The 22,629-nt window shown below is 68.0% G+C and overlaps 9 protein-coding genes across 9 annotated transcripts; 5 read left to right on the forward strand and 4 right to left on the reverse strand.

Annotated features, from left to right (window-relative positions):
* Positions 1-785: 785 nt before the first annotated feature.
* Positions 786-3,014, forward strand: RHOBADRAFT_55284 (uncharacterized protein; the record flags this gene model as incomplete). Its single annotated transcript, XM_018417770.1, has 1 exon — positions 786-3,014. One exon carries the CDS (start codon positions 786-788, stop codon positions 2,937-2,939), a length of 2,154 nt encoding a protein of 717 aa, XP_018269093.1. The 3' UTR covers positions 2,940-3,014.
* Positions 3,015-3,181: 167 nt separating this feature from the next.
* RHOBADRAFT_65465 (uncharacterized protein) lies at positions 3,182-3,575 on the reverse strand. Its single transcript, XM_018418714.1, has one exon. The coding sequence runs from the start codon at positions 3,565-3,567 to the stop codon at positions 3,220-3,222; it is 348 nt and encodes a 115-aa protein (XP_018269094.1). The 5' UTR covers positions 3,568-3,575; the 3' UTR covers positions 3,182-3,219.
* A 100-nt stretch (positions 3,576-3,675) lies between these two features.
* Positions 3,676-4,387, reverse strand: RHOBADRAFT_66814 (uncharacterized protein; the record flags this gene model as incomplete). Its single annotated transcript, XM_018419089.1, has 2 exons — positions 3,676-4,018; positions 4,084-4,387. Coding segments are annotated over 2 exons (647 nt in total), but the record flags the coding sequence as incomplete, so codon positions are not given.
* Positions 4,388-4,722: 335 nt separating this feature from the next.
* Positions 4,723-7,640, forward strand: RHOBADRAFT_55286 (uncharacterized protein; the record flags this gene model as incomplete). The annotated part of the gene is made up of 4 exons (XM_018417771.1): positions 4,723-4,873; positions 4,969-5,913; positions 5,988-7,209; positions 7,330-7,640. The coding sequence occupies 4 exons, from the start codon at positions 4,723-4,725 to the stop codon at positions 7,592-7,594; spliced, it is 2,583 nt and encodes an 860-aa protein (XP_018269096.1). The 3' UTR covers positions 7,595-7,640.
* A 250-nt stretch (positions 7,641-7,890) lies between these two features.
* RHOBADRAFT_17359 (uncharacterized protein) lies at positions 7,891-10,516 on the reverse strand (the record flags this gene model as incomplete). Its single annotated transcript, XM_018412367.1, has 10 exons — positions 7,891-8,172; positions 8,257-8,481; positions 8,552-8,635; positions 8,708-9,166; positions 9,226-9,387; positions 9,449-9,700; positions 9,816-9,952; positions 10,015-10,101; positions 10,180-10,296; positions 10,375-10,516. 10 exons carry the CDS (start codon positions 10,514-10,516, stop codon positions 7,891-7,893), a joined length of 1,947 nt encoding a protein of 648 aa, XP_018269097.1.
* Positions 10,517-11,411: 895 nt separating this feature from the next.
* Positions 11,412-13,100, forward strand: RHOBADRAFT_55287 (uncharacterized protein; the record flags this gene model as incomplete). Its single annotated transcript, XM_018417772.1, has 4 exons — positions 11,412-11,478; positions 11,545-11,755; positions 11,852-12,912; positions 12,982-13,100. The coding sequence occupies 4 exons, from the start codon at positions 11,412-11,414 to the stop codon at positions 13,017-13,019; spliced, it is 1,377 nt and encodes a 458-aa protein (XP_018269098.1). The 3' UTR covers positions 13,020-13,100.
* A 340-nt stretch (positions 13,101-13,440) lies between these two features.
* RHOBADRAFT_29266 (uncharacterized protein) lies at positions 13,441-16,120 on the forward strand (the record flags this gene model as incomplete). The annotated part of the gene is made up of 11 exons (XM_018412864.1): positions 13,441-13,492; positions 13,549-13,595; positions 13,664-13,713; positions 13,788-13,902; positions 13,974-14,076; positions 14,139-14,215; positions 14,281-14,456; positions 14,517-14,892; positions 14,954-15,042; positions 15,106-15,703; positions 15,782-16,120. Coding segments are annotated over exons 3-11 (1,899 nt in total), but the record flags the coding sequence as incomplete, so codon positions are not given.
* Positions 16,121-17,135: 1,015 nt separating this feature from the next.
* On the forward strand, positions 17,136-19,685 carry RHOBADRAFT_38712 (uncharacterized protein; the record flags this gene model as incomplete). Its single annotated transcript, XM_018413553.1, has 10 exons — positions 17,136-17,475; positions 17,544-17,713; positions 17,829-17,905; positions 17,972-18,077; positions 18,267-18,497; positions 18,573-18,781; positions 18,848-18,878; positions 18,963-19,123; positions 19,215-19,346; positions 19,442-19,685. Exons 1-10 carry the CDS (start codon positions 17,187-17,189, stop codon positions 19,683-19,685), a joined length of 1,650 nt encoding a protein of 549 aa, XP_018269100.1. The 5' UTR covers positions 17,136-17,186.
* A 439-nt stretch (positions 19,686-20,124) lies between these two features.
* Positions 20,125-22,344, reverse strand: RHOBADRAFT_55289 (uncharacterized protein; the record flags this gene model as incomplete). The annotated part of the gene is made up of 14 exons (XM_018417773.1): positions 22,190-22,344; positions 22,118-22,123; positions 21,910-22,059; positions 21,822-21,834; positions 21,691-21,758; positions 21,578-21,621; positions 21,465-21,511; positions 21,258-21,370; positions 21,161-21,190; positions 20,939-21,098; positions 20,811-20,868; positions 20,522-20,747; positions 20,408-20,453; positions 20,125-20,325 (listed from the first exon to the last, which is right to left on the reverse strand). The coding sequence occupies exons 1-14, from the start codon at positions 22,240-22,242 to the stop codon at positions 20,125-20,127; spliced, it is 1,215 nt and encodes a 404-aa protein (XP_018269101.1). The 5' UTR covers positions 22,243-22,344.
* Positions 22,345-22,629: the final 285 nt, after the last annotated feature.

Raw genomic sequence — 22,629 nt, forward strand, 5'->3', positions numbered from 1 at the left:
ATCGTCAGAGAGCGCGAGTGCGCGAGGGCGGAGAGCGGCGAGGGGTCACGCTGCGGCAGCGTCCGGGAGGACGAGGAAAACGAAAGACAGCCCAGAGAGCTTGCGCACTCGCCCGAATACTCTCAGAGAGCCTTCGCTGGCCAGCAGAGCGCATCGCCGATTTTATTCAACAGACGGCTCGAGGTTGGACGACGGCGAGGGAGCGGAGGAGGTGCGACGTAGCTCTCCCGGGACACCACGTCGCTCACGCACCTCGAGCGCCTCTGCGACCGCGCTCGACTGCAGCAAGTGCCTCGTACCAACCGCGAGGCGCACCCGCCCTGTCCCGCCAGTCGACGACGGCCGCCAGGCTCGCTCATCAGCATCACCGACCCCGACCTCACCCTCGTCCCTCGCCCGACACCCGAGGAGCTACAGCGGCTCGCTCGCCTACCCCGATCAAGTGCGTCGCCCCCCTCTCTGTGTCGCGACCTCCCACAGACAAGGGCCGTCTCTCCCGGAGGCCAGCTGTGGCGCGCCCGCCCAGCGCTCGCGCTCACTGGCAAGCAGAGATGGGCCCAAACGGCACAGAAGCCATGTACTGACCTGCACGAACACGCCTGTGCAGCCTCCAGCCGTCGTTGCCTCAAGCCGTCGACTCTCTCTCCTGGCCTGTCGGGCTCGCTCAACCGGGAGCCCACCAAGCCGTGCTGACAGGGTGAGCACGCTCGTCCCCTTGGCCCAGCTCGACAAAGCCTCTACAGGACTGACATGATGCCCTGCGCGACAGCCCTTGCGCCCACGGCATGTCCACCCTCGCGCGCACCTCATCCTCCGCCACGCCTACCGACCCCACCTCGTCTCGCCACAAACCCTCCTCTTCCAGCTTCTCGACCGACTCGAGCGCTCGCCAGACCGGCGCGCAGTCGAGCATGCAGCCCCCAGCACCGCCAACCACCGCCGCCAACCCAGCTCCGCCGCTAGGCGCCGACCCGGGCGGCTTCTCGGCGTACGCCGGCGCCGCCGCACGTCTCGCCCTCCCCACGCCGTCCGCCTCGGGCTCGAGCTCGAACTCGTCGGCGGAGCGCGTCGCGCCTCGCGAGCGCAGCCGCAGCTCGTCGACCGTCGGGCCCTCGAGCGAGGCCGGGCCCTCTCGAGCGGGTCCCGGCCCTCGGTCCAGCGGCGTCCTCGACCTCACGTCGTCGTCGCCGCCCGCCTCTGCTCGACGACGTGCCCTGCCGGCTGCAGCCGTCGCCGCAGGGCTCGTCCTGCCCGGTGCGCCCGCGCCCGCCGCCGACCGTGCATCGGGCTCGCCCGCCGTCGCGTCGACCAGCGCCGACGCTCGCCCTGGGCGGCGAGTCGCCTTCAGCTTCGGTGCGCCGAGCGCCAGTACCAGCGCCGCAGCAGGAGGCGCCGTCACGCTCTCGTCCGGGTCCGAGTCGTCCGACTCGGACTACGAGCCTCCTGCGCCGCGCCACACAGGCGGGCCGACCGCCGGGCCGTCACGCCCCTCGCGTGCCGGTCCCTCGACATCAGCGTCGGGCGCCGTCCTCGTCGCCGACACCGACTCGGACTCGGACGTCGAGATCCTCTCGGTCGGGCCCGTCCGTCCCGGTCCACCCGCGCGCCAGCCCGGCTTCAACGACGTCCTCGGCTCGCCGCCGCCGTTCGTCGTCCCGACCGGCGCGACGCGCGTGCGCCGCTCGGCGAGGCGGCATGGGCCCGCGTCGGGCTCGGCCTTGGGCTCGGGCGCGGCCGGCACCGACGACCTCGACGCCGCCACGGCCCGCGCGCTCGCCGCAGCCGACCTCGACGCTGCCGGGCGAGTCGGCGACAACTCGATCGACTACGTCGCAGCGCAGGCGCTCGCGTACGCCCAGGCGCGCCGTGCGTCAGAGCGGTCCACGGCCGGCGGCGGCGGCGCGCCGAGCCCGTTCTCGTTCGGCGGCAGCTCGAGCGGGCCCGGGCGCTCTGGCCGCGGTGGCGCTGCCGCAGGGCGCAGCTTCTCGTTCGGCGCGGCGTCGTCGGCTGCGGACGCCGCCGAGGCTCTCGCCGCGCGCAACGGTTGGGGCTTCTTCAGCGCGTCGGGCGGGCTCGGCGGCAGCCAAGGCGCGCGCGAGATCCTCGACACCATGCGCCTTGTGGGCTCGTGGGCCGACTTGCCGTCGTATTCGTACGGCGGCGGCATGTTCACGTTCGGCGGCGGCGGTGGGCCGCCGGGAGGATGGGGCGGCGCGGCCAAGGTCAAGGCGGCGAGCAAGAAGTACGCGCTCAAGCTGAGCCACCCGGACAAGGTCGAGTCGGGCTTCTCGCGCGACATTGTCGAGCCGCCCGACCCGGACGCGGCCCCGCCGCCGGCCAAGAAGACCAAGCGCGCCGCCGCCGCCCGCCCGCCGCCGGTCGAGCTCGAGCCCGTGTGCGCGAGCTGCCTCGAGACGTTGCGGCTCGGCGGCGAGGGCCCGCGCAAGGTGTTTGCGCTGCGGTGCGGCCACGCCGTGTGTGCGCGCTGCCTCGACGAGGCCAAGGCCAGGTGCCAGGCCATCGCCGACGCCGAGGCGGGCAAGGCGAGCGCGGCAGCAGCAGAGTCGGCGGCGGGGTCGAAGGGCAAGGGCAAGGGCCGGGCCAAGGCGTCGACGAGCAAGAAGGGCAAGGGCAAGGCTCGAGCGCAAGCCGACGAGCCGCTCGACCTCGCGTCCGACTCGGACGCGACCGTCGGCGCCGACTCGGACGACGACGACTACCCGCCCTCGACGTCGACCCGCACCAAGACGAGCAGCAGCACGGCGGCGGCGGCCAAGAGCAAGGGCAAGGGCAAGGGCAAGGGCAAGGCGCGCAGCCGGGCCGACGAGACGGGCGTCGAGGAGGACTGGACGACGTGTCCGGTCGCAGGGTGCGACGGGCGAGGGACCGACCTGCTCGCCGTCGACGGATGGGCGAGGCCGTTCGAGCTCTACGCGTGAGCAGGGACGCGCGAGAGCGAGGGCGAGAGACCGGGCAAGGAGGGTCAGGTGCAACGTTGTTGGTGTCGTTCCTCGAGTCGTCGTGCGTGCGTGCTCGAGTGCGAGGAGCGAGAGAACAAGGGAGGAGCGACAGGAGGTCCGAGCGGTGCCTCGTCGACACTCTCTTTCTCTCTTTTCTCGCCTCGCCGGCTCTCGACATTCAGCTCTCTCGTCTCTCTCGCTCTCGCGCTTACTCGGACTCGAGGCACCGATAAAGTGCAGCCGGCCCGGAGCGAGCGAACTACTTCCTCGCGCCGCCGTTGCCGGCCGAGCCCTTGTAACCCTTGCGCTGCCGCTTGCGCCCGCTCATCGTCTTTGCGAGCACCTCCTTTGTCTTTTTGCGCGCATAGGCCTGTGCCTCCTCGCTCTCGACGAGCTCCTCGACGAACCCGCGCTTGTGGACCCTCGGTGCGGTGCTCGCCGTCGTCGCGCGCGTCGAGGGCGCGACGACGTGACCGACCTGGAAAAACTCGCCGACCTTGTCGCGCTTGGCGCCGCCGCGCAGGAAGCGCTTGGGGTCGAGGGCGGCGCTGAGCCGGAGCGCGTCGAGCTCGCGCTTGAGCTGCGGCGTCATGGGCGTCGCGGGCATGTCGAACCAGGCGGCGCCGGCCGTGTGGGGCTGCTTCTGCGCACAGAGACGAGGGACGCCAGGTCAGTTTGTGTGACTGGGGAGAGCGCGCAGGAGAGAGGGACGCACGGCCTTGAGCTGCTTCTTGGACAACTGCGGCAGCGGGGCCTGGCCCCACCGGTCCTCGACCTCCCTCGCCTTGCCCTTGCCCCTCCCCTCGCCATCGACGACGACAGCGCCCTTGCGCACGACGCGCGTCGCGCCGACGTCCGACAGGGCGCCGCCGACGTCCTGCGCGAGCGAGATGCCGCCCGAGCGGGCTTGCACGTGGGCGCCTACGCCGGCGCTGGTCGCAGCGGAGGAGGGAGCGGTGCGGCGGGTGGGGAGGGACGAGAGGAGCGGGTGGGAGCGCGAGAGGGGCCGTGCGAGGGAAGGAGGGAGGGCGCGAGAGGTCGAAGCGCGAGGGGTCGAGCTGCGCGACGACGAGTGGCTGGGTCAGTACGCTCGCGCCGACACTGAAGAGGGAGCACGACGCACCTGTCGTCCCTGTCGCGGCGCTGCCGCTCGCCATCGCTGCCGCTCTCGTCGTCGTCGTCGTCGCCGTCGTCGGCAAAGAGGACGAGCTCGTCGTTGCCAGCGAGGCCGTCGCCTGCGGCGCCTCGGCGCTTGTCGTGCGCGGCCTTGAGGTGGGCGTCACGGGCGCGGGCGGCGTCCTTTGCGCGGGCGAGGAGGGCCGAGAGGTGGGCGGTCGGGTCGGCGGCGGGGGCGTCGTCGTCGTCGTCGTCCGAGTCGTCGTCGCTCGAGTCCGAGTCGCCGTCGCTCGAGCTGGACGAGGCAGACGAGGTGGAGGGGTCTGGGCCCGGGGTGCGGTCGTCTGAGACGAGGGTGGACGAGATGGACTCGTCGAGGGGCGCCGAGGTGGTGGTCGAGACGGGCGCAGGCGAGGCGGATTGTTCGAGGTGGAGGCGGTGGATGGCCGAGCGGGTGAGAGGCATGGCTGTGCGTGTAGTCTCGCAGCTGGTACAGACTCGAGAGAGGAGGCTGGTGAGCTGCCATCTCTCCTCCCCCCCGGTGTCCGACCCGAGCTCACTGTCGCGCTCCACCTCGCCCCGGCTCTCGCTTGCCTGCGCTCTTCCACCACTCAGGGCTCTCCACCAGCCCCTGACCGCGCCCGCCATGGCCCGCCCAAAGCAGACCGGCGCCCGCAAGGCCACTCAGTACCGCGCCAAAGCCATCCAACACGAGCAGGCCTTTGACCCGCGCAAGAGCCGCAACTCGCACCACTACGACACGTACGACTCGGTCATGGACGGCGACGAGGACCAGTGTGCGTCCCAACCTCACTCTCGCCGCCTCGCTCTCTCCCTCTCCTCGCCCGTTCACGCCCGCCGAGCTCACTCTCCCCCCCTTGCACCGCCACAGTCCACCTCAACCGCGACAAGATGCTCCTCGACGACGGACTCTCGCACTCGCGCACCAATCCCAACGGTGACGACGACGCCCTCGACATCCCCGACACGGTCTACGACCTCGACCTCCCCTCGGCGTCCGACTCGGACAACGACGACCAGGTCGACCTCGCCGACGACGACGACGACGACGAGCTGCCGGCCAAGCGCCCCCGCAAGGACTACAAGCGGCCCGACCGCGACGACAAGACCAAGGGCCGCTACGGCCACCAAGTCGACCCCAAGCAGGACGTCGTCTTCCCCTCGTCCGACGAGTCGGGCTCTGACGACGACGACGACGCCGGCGCCGAAGCGCTCGACACGGCCCAGCTCGAGTCGACCCTGTCGTCGGACGACGAGACCTCGTCCCGGCGCAAGGGCAAGAAGAGCGCCGCGTCCGACTCGGACGACTCGGACGACGAGGACCGCTGGGCGGCGGGTCACTACCACGTGAGCCGCCGCGCGCCGGGCGAGGCCGACTCGGAGGACGACGAGGCGCTCGAGCTCGAGGAGCAAGAGGCGCGCCGGCTCCAGAAGCGCGCCAGGGAGCGCATGAGCGGCGCCGACTTCGGGTTCGACGACGAGGACGAGGACGAGGGCGCGGCCGGCGGCGCGAGGGGAGATGAGCGGCTCGTGCTCGATGACGACGTCGACGAGCCGGCGGCGGCGGCGGCGGCGCAGGGCAAGGCGGCGCAGGCTGGCGACGGCGCCGCCGCCGTCGTCGACGCGTCGCAGTTGGGCGAGGCCGAGGCCATCGCGCACCTGCTCCAGACGCAGCCCGAGACGCTCGCGCTCGTCGACGACTTTGTCCTGACGGCGTCAAAGGTGCGCCAGGTCGCGAGCGACCTCGAGGTCGTGCGCAAGGGCGACGGCAAGGGCGGTGAGCACCCGGCGTTGGCCATCATGGAGCTCGAGCACCGTGCGTCCTCGCTCTCTTTCCTTCTCTCCCTCTCTCTCTCTCGGGCGTATCGACCAACGCTTCCACGTATACAGAGGCCCTCACGACCTACCTCCCGACCCTCGCCTTCTACTTCTCGCTCCTCCTCGCGCCGACCCCACCTCCCGCCGCCCTCGTTGAAAAGGTCCTCGCGCGCCTGTCGTCGCTCCGCGAGCGCCTGGCCACCATGGAGGAGCTCGACCTCACGAGCACGACCTACGGCGCCGACGAGGACGACGAGGCCGAGGACGAGGAGCTCGAGGACGAGGACGGCGAGGTGAGCGCGCCGAGCGTCGGCCGCCGCCGCGACATGCTCGCGAGCGAGGCCATGGACTTCCACGCGTCGCTCGGCGCCGCGGGCTCGGGCTCGGACGACGACGAGGAGGAGGGGAGCGGCGACGAGGACGACGACGAGGACGAGGTGACCGACTCGATGCTCGCCGGCCTCGACGACGACGAGCTCGAGGCCATCATGGGCGAGCTCGGGCCGGGCGACGGCGCCGCCGAGCTCATGGCGCGCGTGCGCGCCAAGCAGGCTGAGAAGGGCGTGCCTGTTGCGGGCGAGGGCGAGGGCGAGGGCGACGAGGACGACGAGATGCTCGAGGAGCTGGGGGAGGAGGAGGAGGAGGACAGCGAGGAGGACGAGGAGCGCGCGCGCATCGAGGCGGCGCGCCGGGCCAAGAAGGAGGCCAAGCGCCTCGGCAAGGGCAAGGGCAGCAGCAGCAGCAGCGTCGGCGTCGTGCCCGCGCTCGCGCCCCTCGCGCGCACCAAGCCCTCCCCCTCCTCCTCCTCCTCCTCCGCCGCCGCACCCCGTCCCTCGTCCTCCTCCCGCGCCGCCTCGGCCGCCTCGGACCTCCTCGACCCACTCGCGCTCTCGGCGTCCGACCGCGCCGACAAGGCCTCGTCGCGCCACACGCTGCGGTTCCACGTGTCCCAAGTGGCGCAAAAAGCGGCCAAGCGCGAGAAGCGCCGCACGGGCCTCGAGGGCGACGACGACGTGCCGCGACGGAGCAAGGAGCAGGCCAGGCGCGAGGTCCTCAAGCGCCAGGAGCACGGCGCGGCAAAGGACGCCAAGGAGCGCGCGGCGCTCGACGAGGGCGAGTTTGACGAGGAGGACAGGAGGGCGGCAAAGGCCGTGCGGGGCGACGAGGCGGGAGACGACGAGGGCGGTGGTGGGGGGGACGCCGACGACGACTACTACGACCTCGTCGCGGCTGAGAAGGACGAGGGCAGGCGGGCCAAGAAGGCCAAGTACGACGACGAGCGCGCGGCCGAGAAGTGCGTCCCCTCTCTCTCTCTCTCTCTCTCTCTCTCTCTCTCTCTCTCTCTCTCTCTCTCTCTCTCTCTCTCGTTCTCTCACCGAGCATCACTGACCGTCGTCTCCTCTCCATCCAACAGGGCCGAGATCGAGGCGCTCGCCGCGTCGTCCGTCGACGGTCCTCGCGGCGCGTCGCGCATGATCCTGGCCAACAAGGGCCTGACGCCCAAGCGCAAGAAGGAGAACCGCAACGCGCGCGTCAAGAAGCGCCGCCAGTACGACGACAAGAAGAAGAAGCTGCGCAGCATGCAGGCGACGTACGGCGGCGGCGAGGCGAGGACTGGGTACGAGGGCGAGAAGAGCGGCATCTCGAGGGCGACCGTCAAGTCGGTCAAGCTCGGCTAGATGGCGCTCTCGCTCTTTGTGCAACGTAGAGCGGTTTTGCACACTCTCGGCTCGCTGTGCTCGAGAGAAGAGCTTGCTCTCGATCGTGCCCGCTCGAGAAATGCGAGAAAGAAGCGGTCAAAGCGCGCAACCAGGCGGCGCATCTCGTTCTCAGAACGTGACGAGGGGGGTACTACGAGAGGGAGAGAAGCTGGACAAAGGCGGGTCGTGAGGGGACAAATCGTGCGAGGGGGTCGTGAAAGCGAGAGGGGAGGGAGAGGAAGGGGGAAGGGGAAAGGTCGACAACTCGAGGACGCTTACTGCCCGGCGAGGATGAGCGCCGCCGCCTTCTCGGCGATCGCGTCTGCGAGGGTGAGGGCAAGAGTCAGTATCCTCGACGAGGCTGCCGAACGAAAGAGAAGAGAGCGAGAGGGGGACGCACAGGCGACCGACTGGGTGTGCGACGAGACGTGGATCGGGACGACCGAGACGTCAACGACGCGCACGTTGGCCGTGCCGTACACCTTGAGCGACGGCGAGACGACGCCGCCGTACTGACGCGGCTGCATCGAGCACGTCCCGACCGGGTGGGGTGGTACCTGCGCGACACAAAGAGTCAGGGCTCGCTCTCGACGGCGGTCTCGGCTTCGGCACCGCGAGAGAGAGAGAGAGAGAGGCAGGACGTACTCGGTGCGCACCGTGCTGCGGACCCACGTCATCCAGTCGTCGTCGCTCTGGACGGCGAGGCCGGGCTCCTTCTCGCTCGCGACGACGGCGGCGAGCTTGGCCTGGGCGGCCGTCTTGCGCAGGTAGGCGCCGGCCTTGGCGAGCAGGTACGTGTCGAGCGGCGACTGGAGGTACTTGGGGTCGATGACGGGTGGCGAGAGCGGGTTCGACGAGGCGATGTGCTGCGGGCGAGGGTGGACGACGGTGAGCGGGGCCCGAGCGGCACACGACGTGGAGCGAGAGGGGACGCACGATGCTGCCACGACTGAGCGAGTGCTGGAGGCCCCCGGCGAGCGAGACGTAGGCCTGACCTGGCTCGGCCAACGAGTCGCCAAACTGCGTCGTCGAGGAAGGCGACGTCAATTTCGGGCTTTCGTGAGAGAGAGCGAGAGTAAACGGTGGACGCACGTAGACGTTGATCGACAGGAGTTCCATGACGGGGACGTTGGCCGAGTACATCTGCGAGCTGGCCGAGAACTGGCGGCTGTTGAGCTGCGGGTTGTTGGCCTGGCTGCCGAGGGTCGACACGACGGCGCGCTCGGTCGAGGTGAGGAAGTCGCCGAGCCGGAGGAACGCGAGCGGGTACAGCGCCTCGGTGAGAATGCCCTGGCCCGTCGAGTACTGCGCGAGGGCGTCGCCCATGACGGTCGCGTCCGAGAGCTGGTCGAGCGACGGGATGCCCGGCTTGAGGCGGTACACGTCGACGATCTCCGGGTGGTCCTGCAGGTTCTCGCCGACGCCTGCAAGGTCGACGACGGTCGAGATGCCGAGCGGGTTGAGGATCGACGGGGCGCCCACGCCCGAGAGCTCGAGAAGTTGCGGCGACTGGACCGCGCCGGCCGACAGGATGACCTCGCGAGTTGCCGTCTGTATAACATGAGCGTCAGGCGAGAGACTTGACGAGGAGCAGGGAAGGTGGGACGCACGACGCTCAGAGTGTCGCCGCCGCCAGTCGGGACGAACGAGACGCCGTCGGCGACCACGTCACCGGTCGTGCCCGCCCGCCAGTCGATCTGCGTCACCTGCGCGTTGACGACGACGACCACGTTCGAGGCGAGAGCAACTGTGGGCGAGGGGAACGAGTCGGCCTCGTGGCAGGAGGAGCGACAGGAGAGAGAGGGAGCGAGAGGAGGACGCACGGTACGCGACCGAGTAGGACCGCGTGTGCGTCGACGGGTCGATAGTCGACGGCGCGTGGTTGACGCCGGCATTGGCGCCCGAGTGCAGGTCGGTGGCGGCGGGCTTGCCGCGAGCGCGGAGGGCTTTGAAGAAGGCCGCGAACGAGCTGGCCATGTACGGGGCGAACGACGTCTTGATCGGGCCCGACGTGCCGTGCGAGGCGGCGGCCCAGGTCGGAACTTGAGCCTGCGAGTTGGACCCGGGCGACGAACCCTTCTCGGCCTGCGAGGGGGGGGAAAGAGCGAGGGACGACGAGGAGGTTCGTCAGTACTGGGTCCTGCTGCGACAGTCCGACTCGTCCGCGACGAAAGAGAGAGAGAGAGAGAGGAACACGCACAGCCTTGTAGTACGGCAGGAGCGAGTTCCAGGTCCACGCCGAGCTGCCGGCAAGGTTGGCCCAGATGTCCTGCTCGGCGGCGTTCGGGCGAGTCGAGACGAGGAAGTTGATGGCCGACGAGCCGCCGAGGACCTTGCCTGCGCGCACGAGGGTCGAGTAAGTATGTCGACACGAGGAAGGAGGGCGCGAGGGGACGCACCGCGAGGCCAGTAGACCGAGCGACCGTTGGCGTTGCTCTGCGATGTGGTCGAAAAGCCCCAGTCAAACTGCGTGCCGAGCGCCGCACCTGCGAGAGACATGAGGAGGGTCAATAGGTGCCACGACCGAAGGGGAAGAGGCTTAGAAAGGCAGAGCGAGGGCGCACCCGCAAATCCCGGGATATCGACGCGGGGGTCGCCCTGGCCGTTGCCGCCGGCCTCGAGCACGAGCACCGTGCTGCTCGAGTCGCCAGCGCCGAGACGAGACGCGACGGCGAGACCGGCTGTGGGCAGGAGTGGATGTCAGATGCTGCTGCGAGAGGCGGGGAAGAGACGCGGTGGACGCGAGCGAGCGAGCGCACCTGTTCCACCACCGACGACGATGTAGTCGTAGGGCGTGGCGAGGGCGTCCTGGACGGCGGACGCGTCTGCGGCGAGGTCGAGGACGAGGGCGTGGGTGGCGAGCGAGGCGAGCGCGCCGAGGACGAGCGGGACGAGGCGCATGTTGGGCGAGGGGCGACCGGGGCCAGGGAGGGTGGTCGAGAGGTCGAGAGAGCGAGTGACGCGCGTGCAGGTGCCGTAGAGGCGACTCGGGTGAGAAAGCGGCGAGGGCAAGTGGTGGGACGGAAGGAAAGAGAGGGAGCGAGGCCCGCCCCGCGCGAAACTCGGCGCGCTCGAGCGAGGGCCGTGCGCCCAACGCGCTCAACCTCAACGGCTCGAACTGCCTGCTCTTTGTCAAGCTTGGTCTCGTACGAGCGCTGCGCTGGCCTCGGTGCGCGCACTTTGCCCGCAAAAGCCGGTCGCAAAGCTTCTCGCAGCGAGGACGGCGGCGAGAGGAGGAGAAAGAGCAGATTCACCCTCTCTCTCGCTCGCTCGCCTCGGCGTCTGGTCGAGCTGTATCGCACTACGTGCCCACGCAGAGTACGCGGACGAAGCGCGCGCTGGTTGAGGAGCTTGACAGGCCGCGGCAGCGCTGCCGAGAGAAGGCAAAGGTGGGAGCGAGTCTACCGCGAGGGGCTCGCTCTAGCGCAGTGCTGCAGCGCAGGAGCCGCGCAGGGACAGCAGGCAGGTGCCAGACCAACTCTCTGGCGAGTTGCGAGGCAGGGCGGCTCGAGAGAGCTGGCTTGATCCGGTGAGCGAGCGCACCGCCCGGTTGAACTTACCGCCGCTCGTCTCGCTCGTACAACCAGCAGATCCAGCCCAGGTCCAGCTCGCTAGCTCTCCCGCCGAGCTCAGCTACCTGTCCACCGCCCGCGCCGAGTCGCCGGCTACTTCGATCATCGGTGAGCTCGTCTCGCCCCCTCACCTTCTTGAGCGAGCTCCTGCTCACCTGCACTCCCTCTTGCGAACGCGCAGACTAGCTCGACCGCCGTTCAAGCAGCTCACCTGTGCGCACAACATGGCCGCCACTGCTCTCGACGCCGCCGTCACCGTCGTCGACGACTCGTCGCCCGGGCCTTTCGAGGGTGAGCTGCCGCACTGCATCTACTGGTCTCGCTCGAGACGGACGAGCTGACCCTTCGCACCCACAGGCCCGGAGAAGCTCCTCGAGATCTGGTTCGCCCCGTCGGAGGAGGACGTCGTCGCGCGCAACCTCCCGCTCAAGGGCGGTCGCAAGGGCAAGGAGCGCTGGAACGGCCTGCGCCAGGTCGAGAAGAGCGTGTGGGACAGCATGCTCGACGAGGTGTGCTGCAAGGTGCTCAGCGTCATCGAGGGCGACGAGGTCGACGCCTACCTCCTCAGGTCCGTCGCGCCCGATCCTCTTCCCTCTCCCCCACTGCCCTCCCCGTGCTCCTCTCTCAGACCACCCGCTGACTCAGGTCGCACACCCGTGCGCAGCGAGTCGTCCATGTTCGTGTGGCCGCACAAGCTCATCCTCAAGACGTGCGGCACGACGACCCTCCTCCTCGGCATCCCCACCCTCCTCCGCATCGCATCCGAGACGTGCGGCTTCAAGGGCGTGTGGCGGTGCTTCTACTCGCGCAAGACGTTCATGTTCCCCGAGCGGCAGCGCGGCCCGCACAAGGACTGGACCGCCGAGATGAGCTTCCTCGACAAGCTGTTCGAGAACAGCTCGGCCTACACGGTCGGCCGCATGAACGGCGACCACTGGCTCCTGTACATCACGCCGCCGTCGGACGACGTCCTCCTCCCGCACGCCCTCGAGTCGTCGCGCGCGCTCCCTCCCGCCAAGCACGACACGCAGCTCTCGACCCTCTCGGCGTCGCTCGACACGACCCCGTCCGCCTTCCCGCCGCGGCGACACGTCGCGCCTCGCCTCGTCCCCTCGCGTCCCGACCAGACGCTCGAGATCCTCATGACCCAGCTGTCGCCCGCTGCGTGCCGCAAGTTCTACCACCCGTCGTCCGACACGGCGCCGTACACGTCGTACCCGGCCGAGCCCGTCGTGGCCGACGGCGGCGACGCGCACGCGCTCGGCGCCAAGCTGTCGGACGACCTCGGCCTGTCGGCCATCCTCGACGGCGCGACGATCGACTCGTTCCTGTTTGCGCCGTGCGGCTTCTCGCAGAACGCCGTGCGCGGCGACCGGTACGCGACCGTGCACGTCACGCCCGAGGAGGCCTACTCGTACGCCTCGTTCGAGTGCAACTTTGACTTTGCCGGGCTCGGCGCCGACGCCGACCGCGGCCTCGAGACGCGCGAGGCCGTCAAGCGCACGAGCGAGTCGCTCCAGGACCTCGTCGAGAAGGTGCTCCACATCTTTGAGCCGGCCAAGATGTGCATCACGCTCTTTGTCAGCGACGAGGACGAGGACGACGCCGGGATCGAGAAGAACGCGCGCGCGCACGAGGGCATGCGCCAGCTCCTCAACCCGCACCTCGAGGCGCGGTACGAGCGCGTCGACCGCATCCTCTACTCGTTCGACGGCTACAGCCTCAGTGCGTCCTCATTCCTCTTCTCTCTCTCGTCGCTGCATGTTCCTGACCGTCATCTCTGCGCCCGCACAGTCTTTGCGGCGTTCCAGAAGAAGGACTCGTCTTCCTGACGGCGCGGACCGCTCCCCTTTTAGTACGCATATCCTGCCACCTAGACGCATCCCCTGCCTGTACTGTATCTATTCCACACCCTTGTCGGCCTGTCGAGAGCGGCTGCAGAGCGTCCTTGACCCGCTCTCGAGGAGAGCAGGGAGGCTAGCTCCCCTCCTTTTGCCCCTTGGAAAGGCTCCCGCCGACCGAGAGCACGTTTTGACAGCAGCTGCTGCTTCATCGAGCCAAAGGTCGAGGAGCTGAAGCGAGACGCCTCGTCTGTGAGGGGGCGCGAGGAGGAGCTTCCGTTTCGGCACCGCCTCTTCAGCTCGACCGCCTCAAACCGCCCGTCGACAGCGCACGATGCCACCAAAACGACCATCGACAGACGCTACGCCGACCGGCGCGCAGATCAAGCGCCAGCGCATGCGGGACCAGCGCAACATCTCGGTCCAGCAGCACGAGGGAAAGAGGGGCGGGTCGGCAGGCAGCGGTGCGTCCTGTTCTCGCTGTCTGAGCTCTCGAGCGATACTGACAGTGTACTTGCAGGCAACACTGGCCTGCCCGCCGTCCTCGAGGTCGAGAAGTTCGCCCAAGTTCGTCCCGTCCTCATCAGGTCTCCCTCTCTCGCACGCCGCGAGCTGACCTTGGCCATGCGCAATAGGCTCGAGTGTTCGAGATCGCCGCCATGAAACGCGCCATGAAGTCGGCCAAGTGCGTCCTCTCCCTCACCTCTCTCCCTCTCCGCCCACCGCCGAGCTGACCTCGCTCCTCTCGACATCTTGCAGGGAGGCCGGGACGCAGCGCGCCTTCCAGTCGCTACCACGACACCTACGGCGGCGTGCGGCGAGCCACAACATCCGCCGACTGCCATTGCGCCTGCGAGAGCGTGCGCGAGGCGAGGTGCGTCCCTCTCTTTCCCTCGACCGCCTCCTCCTGCGACGACAGGACTGACTCTCCTTGCCCACCTGCAGGTCCCGAAGGACGCGGCCAAGCCCAAGCGCGTGTCGAGGAAGATGCTCGGCCGGCACAGAACGCGCCCGGGCCTCAAGGCCGAGATGTTCAAGAACCGCCAGAGTGCGTCCGCCTCTCACTCGCTCTCGCCGTGCCCTCCCGCCTGACCCTCTTCTCACCTGCAGAGGACAAGCTCTGGCTCGAGACGCACGTCTGGCACGCCAAGCGCATGCACATGACCGAGATCTGGGGTCACCGTCTTGTGCGTCCTCCTCCTCGCCCTTCTCCCTCGTCCAGCACCGACTGACTCTCGCCCCTCTCCCGCAGGCCGAGAAGCCGACGGCGAAAGCTTTTCGGGCGTCGTACCGGGCGTCGCAGCACGGCGCGCTCGTCCACGACGCGAGCTACTACCAGTACTTCGAGCTCGTCGGCCCAGTCGAGGACCTCGACAAGGTGCTTCAAGTCGTGTGCGACCCGGCTGCGCCTCTGCCTACATTCAAGCGGTCCGTCACACTCTCTCTTGACGATCATGGGGGCCGCCACTGACGCAGCATCGCCCGCAGCTACTCGACCGGCTCGCGCGAGTACACGACCAACGTCTACGACGCCGCCCAGGTCTACCCTCAGGGTCTTCTCGGCCCTGCCACCTTCATCTGGGCGCCTGTACCTTCATCGAGCGACGCGCCGACCGCCTCGACCAGTTCCACCCCGCCACCTCCTCCGAGGCGCACCTTGCTCGTCCGCGTCCACCCGGCCGTCGCGCGCTCGGCCGCCCTGTCGATCGACCACGTACTGCGCGACCTACGTCTCGGCCTGTCGGTTGCGCTCAACCGGTACGAGGGCGAGTTCCTGACGTTCGAGGTGACGGGCAGGAGGGCGACCGAGGTGGTCAAGGCGGTGCTCAAGCCGGTCAAGGGCTCGAGCGACACGACCAAGGAGGTGCGTCCCGCTTCCGTCTTTCTCCCTCGCATCTCGTCCCCTGACATCTACGCTCTCGCAGGCCTGGCGCAAGCTCGACCCGGCGGCAGGACCCGGCGGCGTCCCTGCGGGCATGATCCTCGGGCTCGAGGTGTACGACCCTCGTCTTTCGTGCGTCCTCGCCTTACTCGTCTTTATTCTTGAGGATGTACGAGCTGACATTCTCGCCTGCAGGTTCCCGCCGCAGCTCGACAAGCACTCGCCCACCCTCGACCCGAGCAACCCGCTCGTCCCCTCGGCCGACATCGCCGCCTGCCCCTCCTTCTGGTCCCGCCCTCACCGCGCCTCGATCCACACGCCGCGCTACAAGAAGCGCGACCTCGACGCCCGCCGCTCGCACAACCTCGTCCCGGGCACGCGCCTCGACCCAATCGCGCAGGACGACCGCATCCCGGTCCTCCTCTCGCAGCGCACGCTCGGCCCCGCCGGCGCCGACTCGACCCTGCACGGCTGGACCCTCACGGTCCCGTCCGGGTGGGGCATGCCCTTCTTCGCGTCGCTCGTCTACTCGACGCCGCGCGTCGGCGGCCTGCGCGAGCGGTCGCACCAGTTCTACGAGGCGGGCGCGGCGCGTTTCCCCGAGGACTTTGTCGGGACGCCGGGCTTTGCCGAGCACGAGGTCAGGAGGGAGGACGATGAGCGCGGGTACTGGGAGAGGAGGCCGCCGGCGAAGAGGCCGAGCTACGGCAAGCTCGGCACGAGGTGGCCGTGGAGGATGGAGATGGGCGAGGTGCTCGACTTGGCGTGGCGACGCGGGACGGGCTCGGCCGCGGTGGCAGCGGTGGAGGAGGGCGAGGGCGCGAGCGAGGAGGCGCGCGAGCCGTTCTTCGTCCCGCCGGCGTTGGCCAAGGCCTTGCTCGCCCGGGCACGCGCACTCGCGTCCGACTCGGCCGACGCGATGGACGAGGACGGCTCGCCTGCACCTCGCGCGAGGGCCAAGCAGCTCGAGCAGCGCCTCACCGCCGACTGGGCCGCCCTCTCGTCGTCGCCCTCCTCTCGACCCGACTCGCTTCTGCGCCGCGCCATGGTGCGCGTCGAGCTCGTTCCCTGTGTGCGAGGCGTCCCGCAAGATCTCGGCATGGTCTACGAGGTCGGCGAGGCGGCTGCCGAGGAGGTCAAGGCCAAGATGGACGCGGCCAAGAAGGGGTCCGAGCCGCGAGCGACGGGCGAGTACGACGGCGCCGAGGACGTGCGTCCCCGTGTCTCTCTCTCCTTCTCGACCTCGAGGTCGCAGTACTGACTCGGCGCCACCCTCTGCAGCTGTGCGACCCGCCGTCGCCGGACCAGGTCATCGGCCGCATCACGACGGGCAGCTTTTCGCTCTCGACGGGCTGCGGTGGCGGCGTCGCGGTCGTCTCGTTGTACCGGCTCATCGCTCTCGCACGGCGCAGGTGCGTCCTCTCGTCCTCCTTCTCTCTGCCGTCGCATCGACCGACCTGACCTTCCCAACCTCGTCCCTCCTCTTTCCCCCTCCCTCGCGCCCACAGGCCCGGACTTGAGCGCCTCGTCCTGTTCCGCAACCGCGACAGCGAGACGTACCGTGCGGCGACGGTGCAGGTGATGGAGTGACGGCGCAATGCAGAAGGGTTCGAGCGCGGCGATGTCCCTCCTCGGCGACCGAGCCGGGTCCGCCTTTCTTCTCGTCCGGCTCTCGCTTCGCGCCGCTTCTCTCTGTCTCCTTCTCTCCCACTCGCACTCGAGCCGTCGCCCTCCGTCGCTCGTGCGCCATGCTGCTGCTCTTGCTGCTCTTCACGCCGCTCCTCCTGTCGACCCTCGTCGACGCGCAAAAGGCCAACTCGTGGGCAATCGTCGGAACGTCCGGTGCGTCCCTCTCGCCTCTCACTCTCTCTGTTCCACACGAGGAGCCGTACTGACTGTCGCCCTCTCTTCACCCGCAGGCATCTCGCCCCAGCAGATCTTCGCGGTGCGTCCCAGTCCATGCGCATTCACTCACGTCCCGAGACTGACTCGCCCCCTCTGCGCCCTGGTATACAGCTCAAGGACTATGTCTACATCGTCGACAAGGTGCGTCCTGGAGATGTCACGAGGAGGCGGAAGGAGAGCGCGCACTGACCCCTGTTTCTCCTCGTCCTCCTTCTCTTCCTCCCTTTCGCCCGCCTCATCAACCTCGGTCCGCCCCATCTCCTCTATTCTCGCAGGTCGAGAACAACCCGGCCAACGTCACGACCGCGAGCGGCGTCGTCCACCCGGCATGGGCCGGTCGCTACGACCTGCGCTCGAACGAGTTCACGCCCATGGACCTCATTTCAAACGCTTTCTGCGCGGCAGGGAATGTCCTCGGCAACGGCTCGTGGGTCAACGTCGGCGGCAATGCGCGCGTCACGACGCTCGGCGTCGGCGTCGCCGAGAACGCGCCCAACCCGTACGGCTCGCAGGACGGCGGCAAGGCCGTGCGCATGTTCACGCCCTGCGGCGACGGCGAGGGCCCGTGGACCGACGACGTCAACGCCATGCCGACGGCGAGTCGCTGGTACCCGACAGTCGAGACGCTCCCGACGGGCGACGCAATCATCATCGGCGGCGGTGCGTCCCTTCTCGTCGCGACGTCCTCTCTTCTTTCTCCTCGTCCTGACCTCTCTCTTTGCCCGCAGAGCTGTACGGCAGCTTCGTCAACACGCCTCAAGGCCTGCAGAACGTCCCGACCGTCGAGTACTGGCCGTCGAGGGGCGCGCCCGTCAACATCGCGTTCCTGAACGAGACGATGCCGGTCAACCTTTACCCTCTGACGTGGCTCATGAGCGACGGCCGTCTCTTCCTTCAAGTGCGTCATCTTTCGAAGCCCCCCTCTCTCCCCGTCGTTTGTGTGCCGCCCGTCGGCGAGGTCCTCGGTCGTCTCCCAGCGTCGCCCTCACTGACCCTCCTTCCCTCGCACCCAGGCCGGCTGGCAGACGACCCTGCTCGACTACGACAACAACATCGAGACGCGCCTGCCCAACATGACACACGCTCAGCGGTGCGTCCCCCTCTGCCGTCGTCGGCGCCCGAGAAGCCTTTCCTGACCTCTTTCGCGTGCGCGCAGTCCCTACCCGGCCGGCGCCGGCACCGCCATGCTGCCCATGGTCCCGCACAACAACTACGTTCAGACGATCATCTTTGCCGGCGGCATGACGCCCGAGCGCGACGATGTGCGTCTCCCCTTTCCTCGGTTCCCTCCCTCCCTCCTCCCTTCTTCCTCCTCTCGCTCTCGCTCTCGGTCTCGCCCTCTCTCGTCCTCCCTATCTTCCTACCTCCCTCTCGCCCTCTACTTCACTCTCTCGTGCCCTGCTTCGTGCACGCCCGGGCCTCCTCGACTGACGCTCGGACCCCTCCTGCAGTGGAACCAGAACGAGTGGAACATCGTCGACACGCCGACATCTACGTCCTTGGTCGCCATCTCGCCTCTCGAGGACTCGCCGACCTACGCCGACCTCGACGACCTGCCCGAGCCGAGGTCGATGGGGAACCTCATCGTCCTTCCCGACAAGAGGGTCCTCCTGCTCAACGGCGCGGGCAAGGGCTCCGAGGGTTACGGCTGGGACGCCTTTGCGCAGCCGTACGGGCAGAGTGTGCGTCCCCGCCTCCTTCTCGTCGCCCGACTTTGCCGCCGAGAAGCCCCCTGACTCTTTCGCCTGTTCTCGCAGTACGCCCAAGAGCCTGTCCTCCGCCCCGCCTACCTTAACGTCTCGCAGCCGCCTGGGTCGATGTGGGACACGTCGCTGCCTGCCTCGACGAGCCCGCGCATGTACCATTCTGTCGCGACCCTCCTCAACGACGGATCCATCTGGGTCGGCGGCTCGAACCCGAACGTCGACGTGATCACGCCCGAGAACAACGCGAGCTACCCCTTCAAGTGCGTCCTCCTCTCTTCCGATATGTATCTAGAAGCGACTCGACGGACTGACTCTGCTCGTCGCAGGACCGAGTTTCGCGTCGAGCGCTTTTTCCCTGTGCGTCCCTCTCGCTGCCTCGTTCTCGCTCTCTATCGTACCTCTCTCGAAAGACGCTCGACTCATCTCTTACGAGCCTTGCAGAGCTACTTCGACGCCCCTCGGCCCGAGCCGACCGGCCTCCCTTCGACGATCACGTACGGCGGCGCGCCCTTCGACCTCGACCTCCCTGCGTCGTCCCTCGGCGACGCCAACCTCGACAGCGACATCAGCATCATGCTCATGCGCTTCGGCTTCTCGACGCAGTGCGTCTTCCTCCTTGCCTTCTCTTCCTTCCCTCACTTGAGAAGGTCGCGTCTCTCCGTCGCACGACTGACTCCTCTACGTCGCCCGCAGCGTCATGAACATGGGCGCTCGTGCTCTCGAGCTCGAGCACTCGTACTCGCTCGGCAACGACGGCGCTGTCAAGCTGCACATCGCTCAGCTGCCGCCCAACCCGGCGCTTTTCGTTCCCGGTCCTGCCGTTCTGTGCGTCCCTCTCTCTCTGCCTCTCTCTCTTTCGCTCCTTCTCTCGCCTCTCTGTCACGCGACCTGACACTTTCTTCTCGTTCCTCGACCCGCAGCTTCGTCGTCGTCGACGGCATCCCCTCGATCGGGCACGACCTCATGGTCGGCAACGGCCAACTCGGCACGCAGCCCACCTCGCCCGTCGTCGCTCTTCCCGCCTCGACTCGTCAGCAGGTCGCCACCGTCGCCGGCGATGGCTCGTCGTCGTCGTCGTCGTCGCGGCGCGTCTCGGCGAGCAGGGCGTGGGTTGGCTGGGTCGGCGTCGTCGCAGGCGGGTTCGCCCTCGGCGTCGATTTCTAGCGCCTCGCACCTCGTCTGGCACTCTCCCCCTCTCAGCTCAGCCTCTCATAGACATTCTCAGTTGTACCTGCTGCATCGTGTGCGCCCCCTTACTCTCTCTCGCATTCTGAGATCCTCGCACCTCTCCTCGTCCTCTTTCCGTTCTCTCAAGTCGCATGTCGTTCTCCTCCTCTCTCGTGGGTCTTTTTCCTCTCGAGAGCGTGCGGCGAGTCTGAGAGAATACGACCGTGCATCGTTGCAGGGCAGAGAGCTGTGAGCCCTGCAGGCTGGGGCGCGAGAAAAAGGGGGTCCGTGCGTCCGTCGAGAGAGGGAGTGCGAGGGCGAGAAGTGCGAAAGGGCGGAGCAAAAGAGGATGGGCACGACAGTGAGGGCACTACAGGCTGGGGAGGGCGGCGAACAGAGAGAAGGAGAGAGAGAGGAGCCGTTACTCGCCGCCGTCTCACCACCCGCTCGCGCCCATGCGCGACCTCGTCACGCCGCGAGGAGGCGCCGCACAGATTGGGCTCTCGGGCTCCTCGGAAATCGAGGCGAACGAGGTCGAGTGCGACAGGCCGCGGTCGGCGCGCAGGGCGTTGGCGGGCGAGAACGGGTAAGGCGAGTCGGGGATGGGCTTGGCCGAGAGGGAAAAGGGGCCGCCGAGCTGTCCTCGCCTCAGGGTCAGTCCGCCGTACACTTCTGATAGAGTCGCCGAGGCGAGAGAGAGGGAGACAGAGGGGGCGCACCTCGAACCCGAGCTGCTTCTCGAGCGTGAACTCGCTCTCGACCTCCCTGCGGGCACGGCGAGGGTCAGTGCGCGCCGCTTTTTGCTCGCTCGAGAGTCCGAGAGAGGGACGCACTTGAACTGCGTAACCTTGATGCCGCTGACGACGCTGCGCTTGCTCGCCGTCCGGACGAGCTCGCGCGGCCCGCCGCTGCTGACCCTGCTGACGACGGTCGTGGGCGGCACGAGCGGGTAACCGGCGTTGGGCGACTCGGGCGACGGGTAGGGCTTGTAGGTGACGCGGCTGCGGGTCGGCTGGGTCGAGATCGGGGCGTAGCGCTGCAGAGACGAGCGGGCGTTGACTGCGCGCGAGTTTGAGAAGGTCAAAACCCTCGGAAAGACAAGATGGCGAGACGAGGACGCACGAGAGACGAGGGCGCTGACGATGTACATCTGCACGAGCATGAGCCCCGGCACCACGTGCTGCAGAAAGGGGAGAAAAGGGCGAGTTAGGAAGGTCGACAGGGGAGGACGAGAGGGGGAGCGTGCGCACCCAGGCCGTGTTCTCGTCGGCGAGGAAGAGGACGGCGTTGACGACCGTCGTCACGAGGGTGAGGCCGTTGGTCTGCACGACCGTGATGACCAGGGCGCGAACGAGAGGGCGCCAGCTGCTGTCGCTCGTCGAGGAGAGGCACGCGCGCAAGTAGTGGACCCTGCGCGTCGTCGACGTCAGTCTCGCAAGGCAGGACCGTGAAGAGAGAGAGAGTGCACGCACAGGGAGAAAGTGATGAGCAGGTCGGTGGCCCTGCGGAAGGAGCCAAGTCAATTTCGCCGTCGTCTCGCTCGTGCTCGAGAGGGAAAGAGGGACGCACACGCCGGCCATGAGCCACAGTCCGACGCCGTAGCGGTACTTGTAGAAGAGGGCGAAGCGGAACGACCAACGGTACAAGCTGAAGGTGAGGCCCGTGGCGAACGCGAGCTGGACCTGCGGAAGAGGTTCGTGCGCAAGGTCAGTGCCAAGTCGCCGCAGAGGGACACGAGAGATCTAGACGTGCCAGAGCGATGGCGCAGATGAGGACAGGGATGAAGATCTTGCGGCCCGAGACGACGAACACGCGCCAGGCGTCTGCGAACGAAAGCGGAATCAGCCGGCGTGAGGGAGACGAGGGGACGAGGGCGGGGCGAGACGCACAGAAGCACTGGACGATGAATGCAGCGAGGCCGGTGAGGAACGGTCTGTGGAAAGAGACACTCGTCAGACTGTGCCCTCTTCGAGGTCAAGAGGAGAAAAGGCGGGCGACGCACCCCCAGGCGAACTGCACGGGTGCGAGGGCGAGAGCCGCCAAGTTCCCGTACTCGCTGACGGTCCAGGTCTGCGCGCCTCGGGAGCCGTCAGTACGACGTATCTTGAGATGGCGAGCGGCGGGCGCACGTACGTAGACCGTGTGGCTGCGGCGAAACGAGCAACGTCAGGTCGAGAAGGCGACAGGGCTGGTGCGAGAGAGCGAGAGGACGTGGACGCACCAGCAAATCGCCGTGTGCGCCATCCCGATCGTCTTGAGCGCGATCGTCATAAGGATGAGGGCGAGGTGGTCGACGCGGTAGAAGTTCGAGAAGTACAAAACGGTCTGCGTGAGGGTGACGCCCGCAAGGAAGCAGGACAAGACCGTGCCGCTGTTGAGAGAGGGTCAGGACCTGTTCCTATCAAGCTCACGAAGGATCGAGGACGCACAGGACGCTGCACGACGGTCGAGAGTGAGCGCGAGAACCGAGGGAAGGACTGGGAGGAAGAGAAGGGACGCACAAAGCGCCGAGGCTGGCGTCGAGCGACGGCTTGGGGCCTGGAGAAGCCGACATGATGGCCCTAGAGTCGACTCGACTGCGTCGTCGGGCGCTCAGAGCCCTTGTCGAGCGGGTTAAAGGAGGGAGGGCTTGGAGGCGATGAAGGTTGAACGAGCGTGGGTGGGGCCTGGAAGGCCTCGAGGCCTGCGTGTGGGCGTGTCGAGTTGGAAGAGAGAGGGGATGCGAGCTTGAACGAGGGAACTTGGGGGAGCGAGGGTGGAAGAGAGCGCGAGAGCCAGAAGCGGCTCCGAGGAAGACCTCGGTGGACAGTTCTCTCGACGGCTGGAGCGCTCTCGTTCCTCGAGCTGAGCTCTGAAGTATCGCTCGAACTAATGTTGCAGCGCGGAAGGCTACGAGGCTCGGCAAGAAAGACACAGAGCTATCAAAGGAGGGTCAAAGCCA

This window comes from Rhodotorula graminis, assembly GCF_001329695.1.
Source record: "Rhodotorula graminis WP1 unplaced genomic scaffold RHOBAscaffold_12, whole genome shotgun sequence".
Classification (NCBI taxonomy): domain Eukaryota; kingdom Fungi; phylum Basidiomycota; class Microbotryomycetes; order Sporidiobolales; family Sporidiobolaceae; genus Rhodotorula; species Rhodotorula graminis.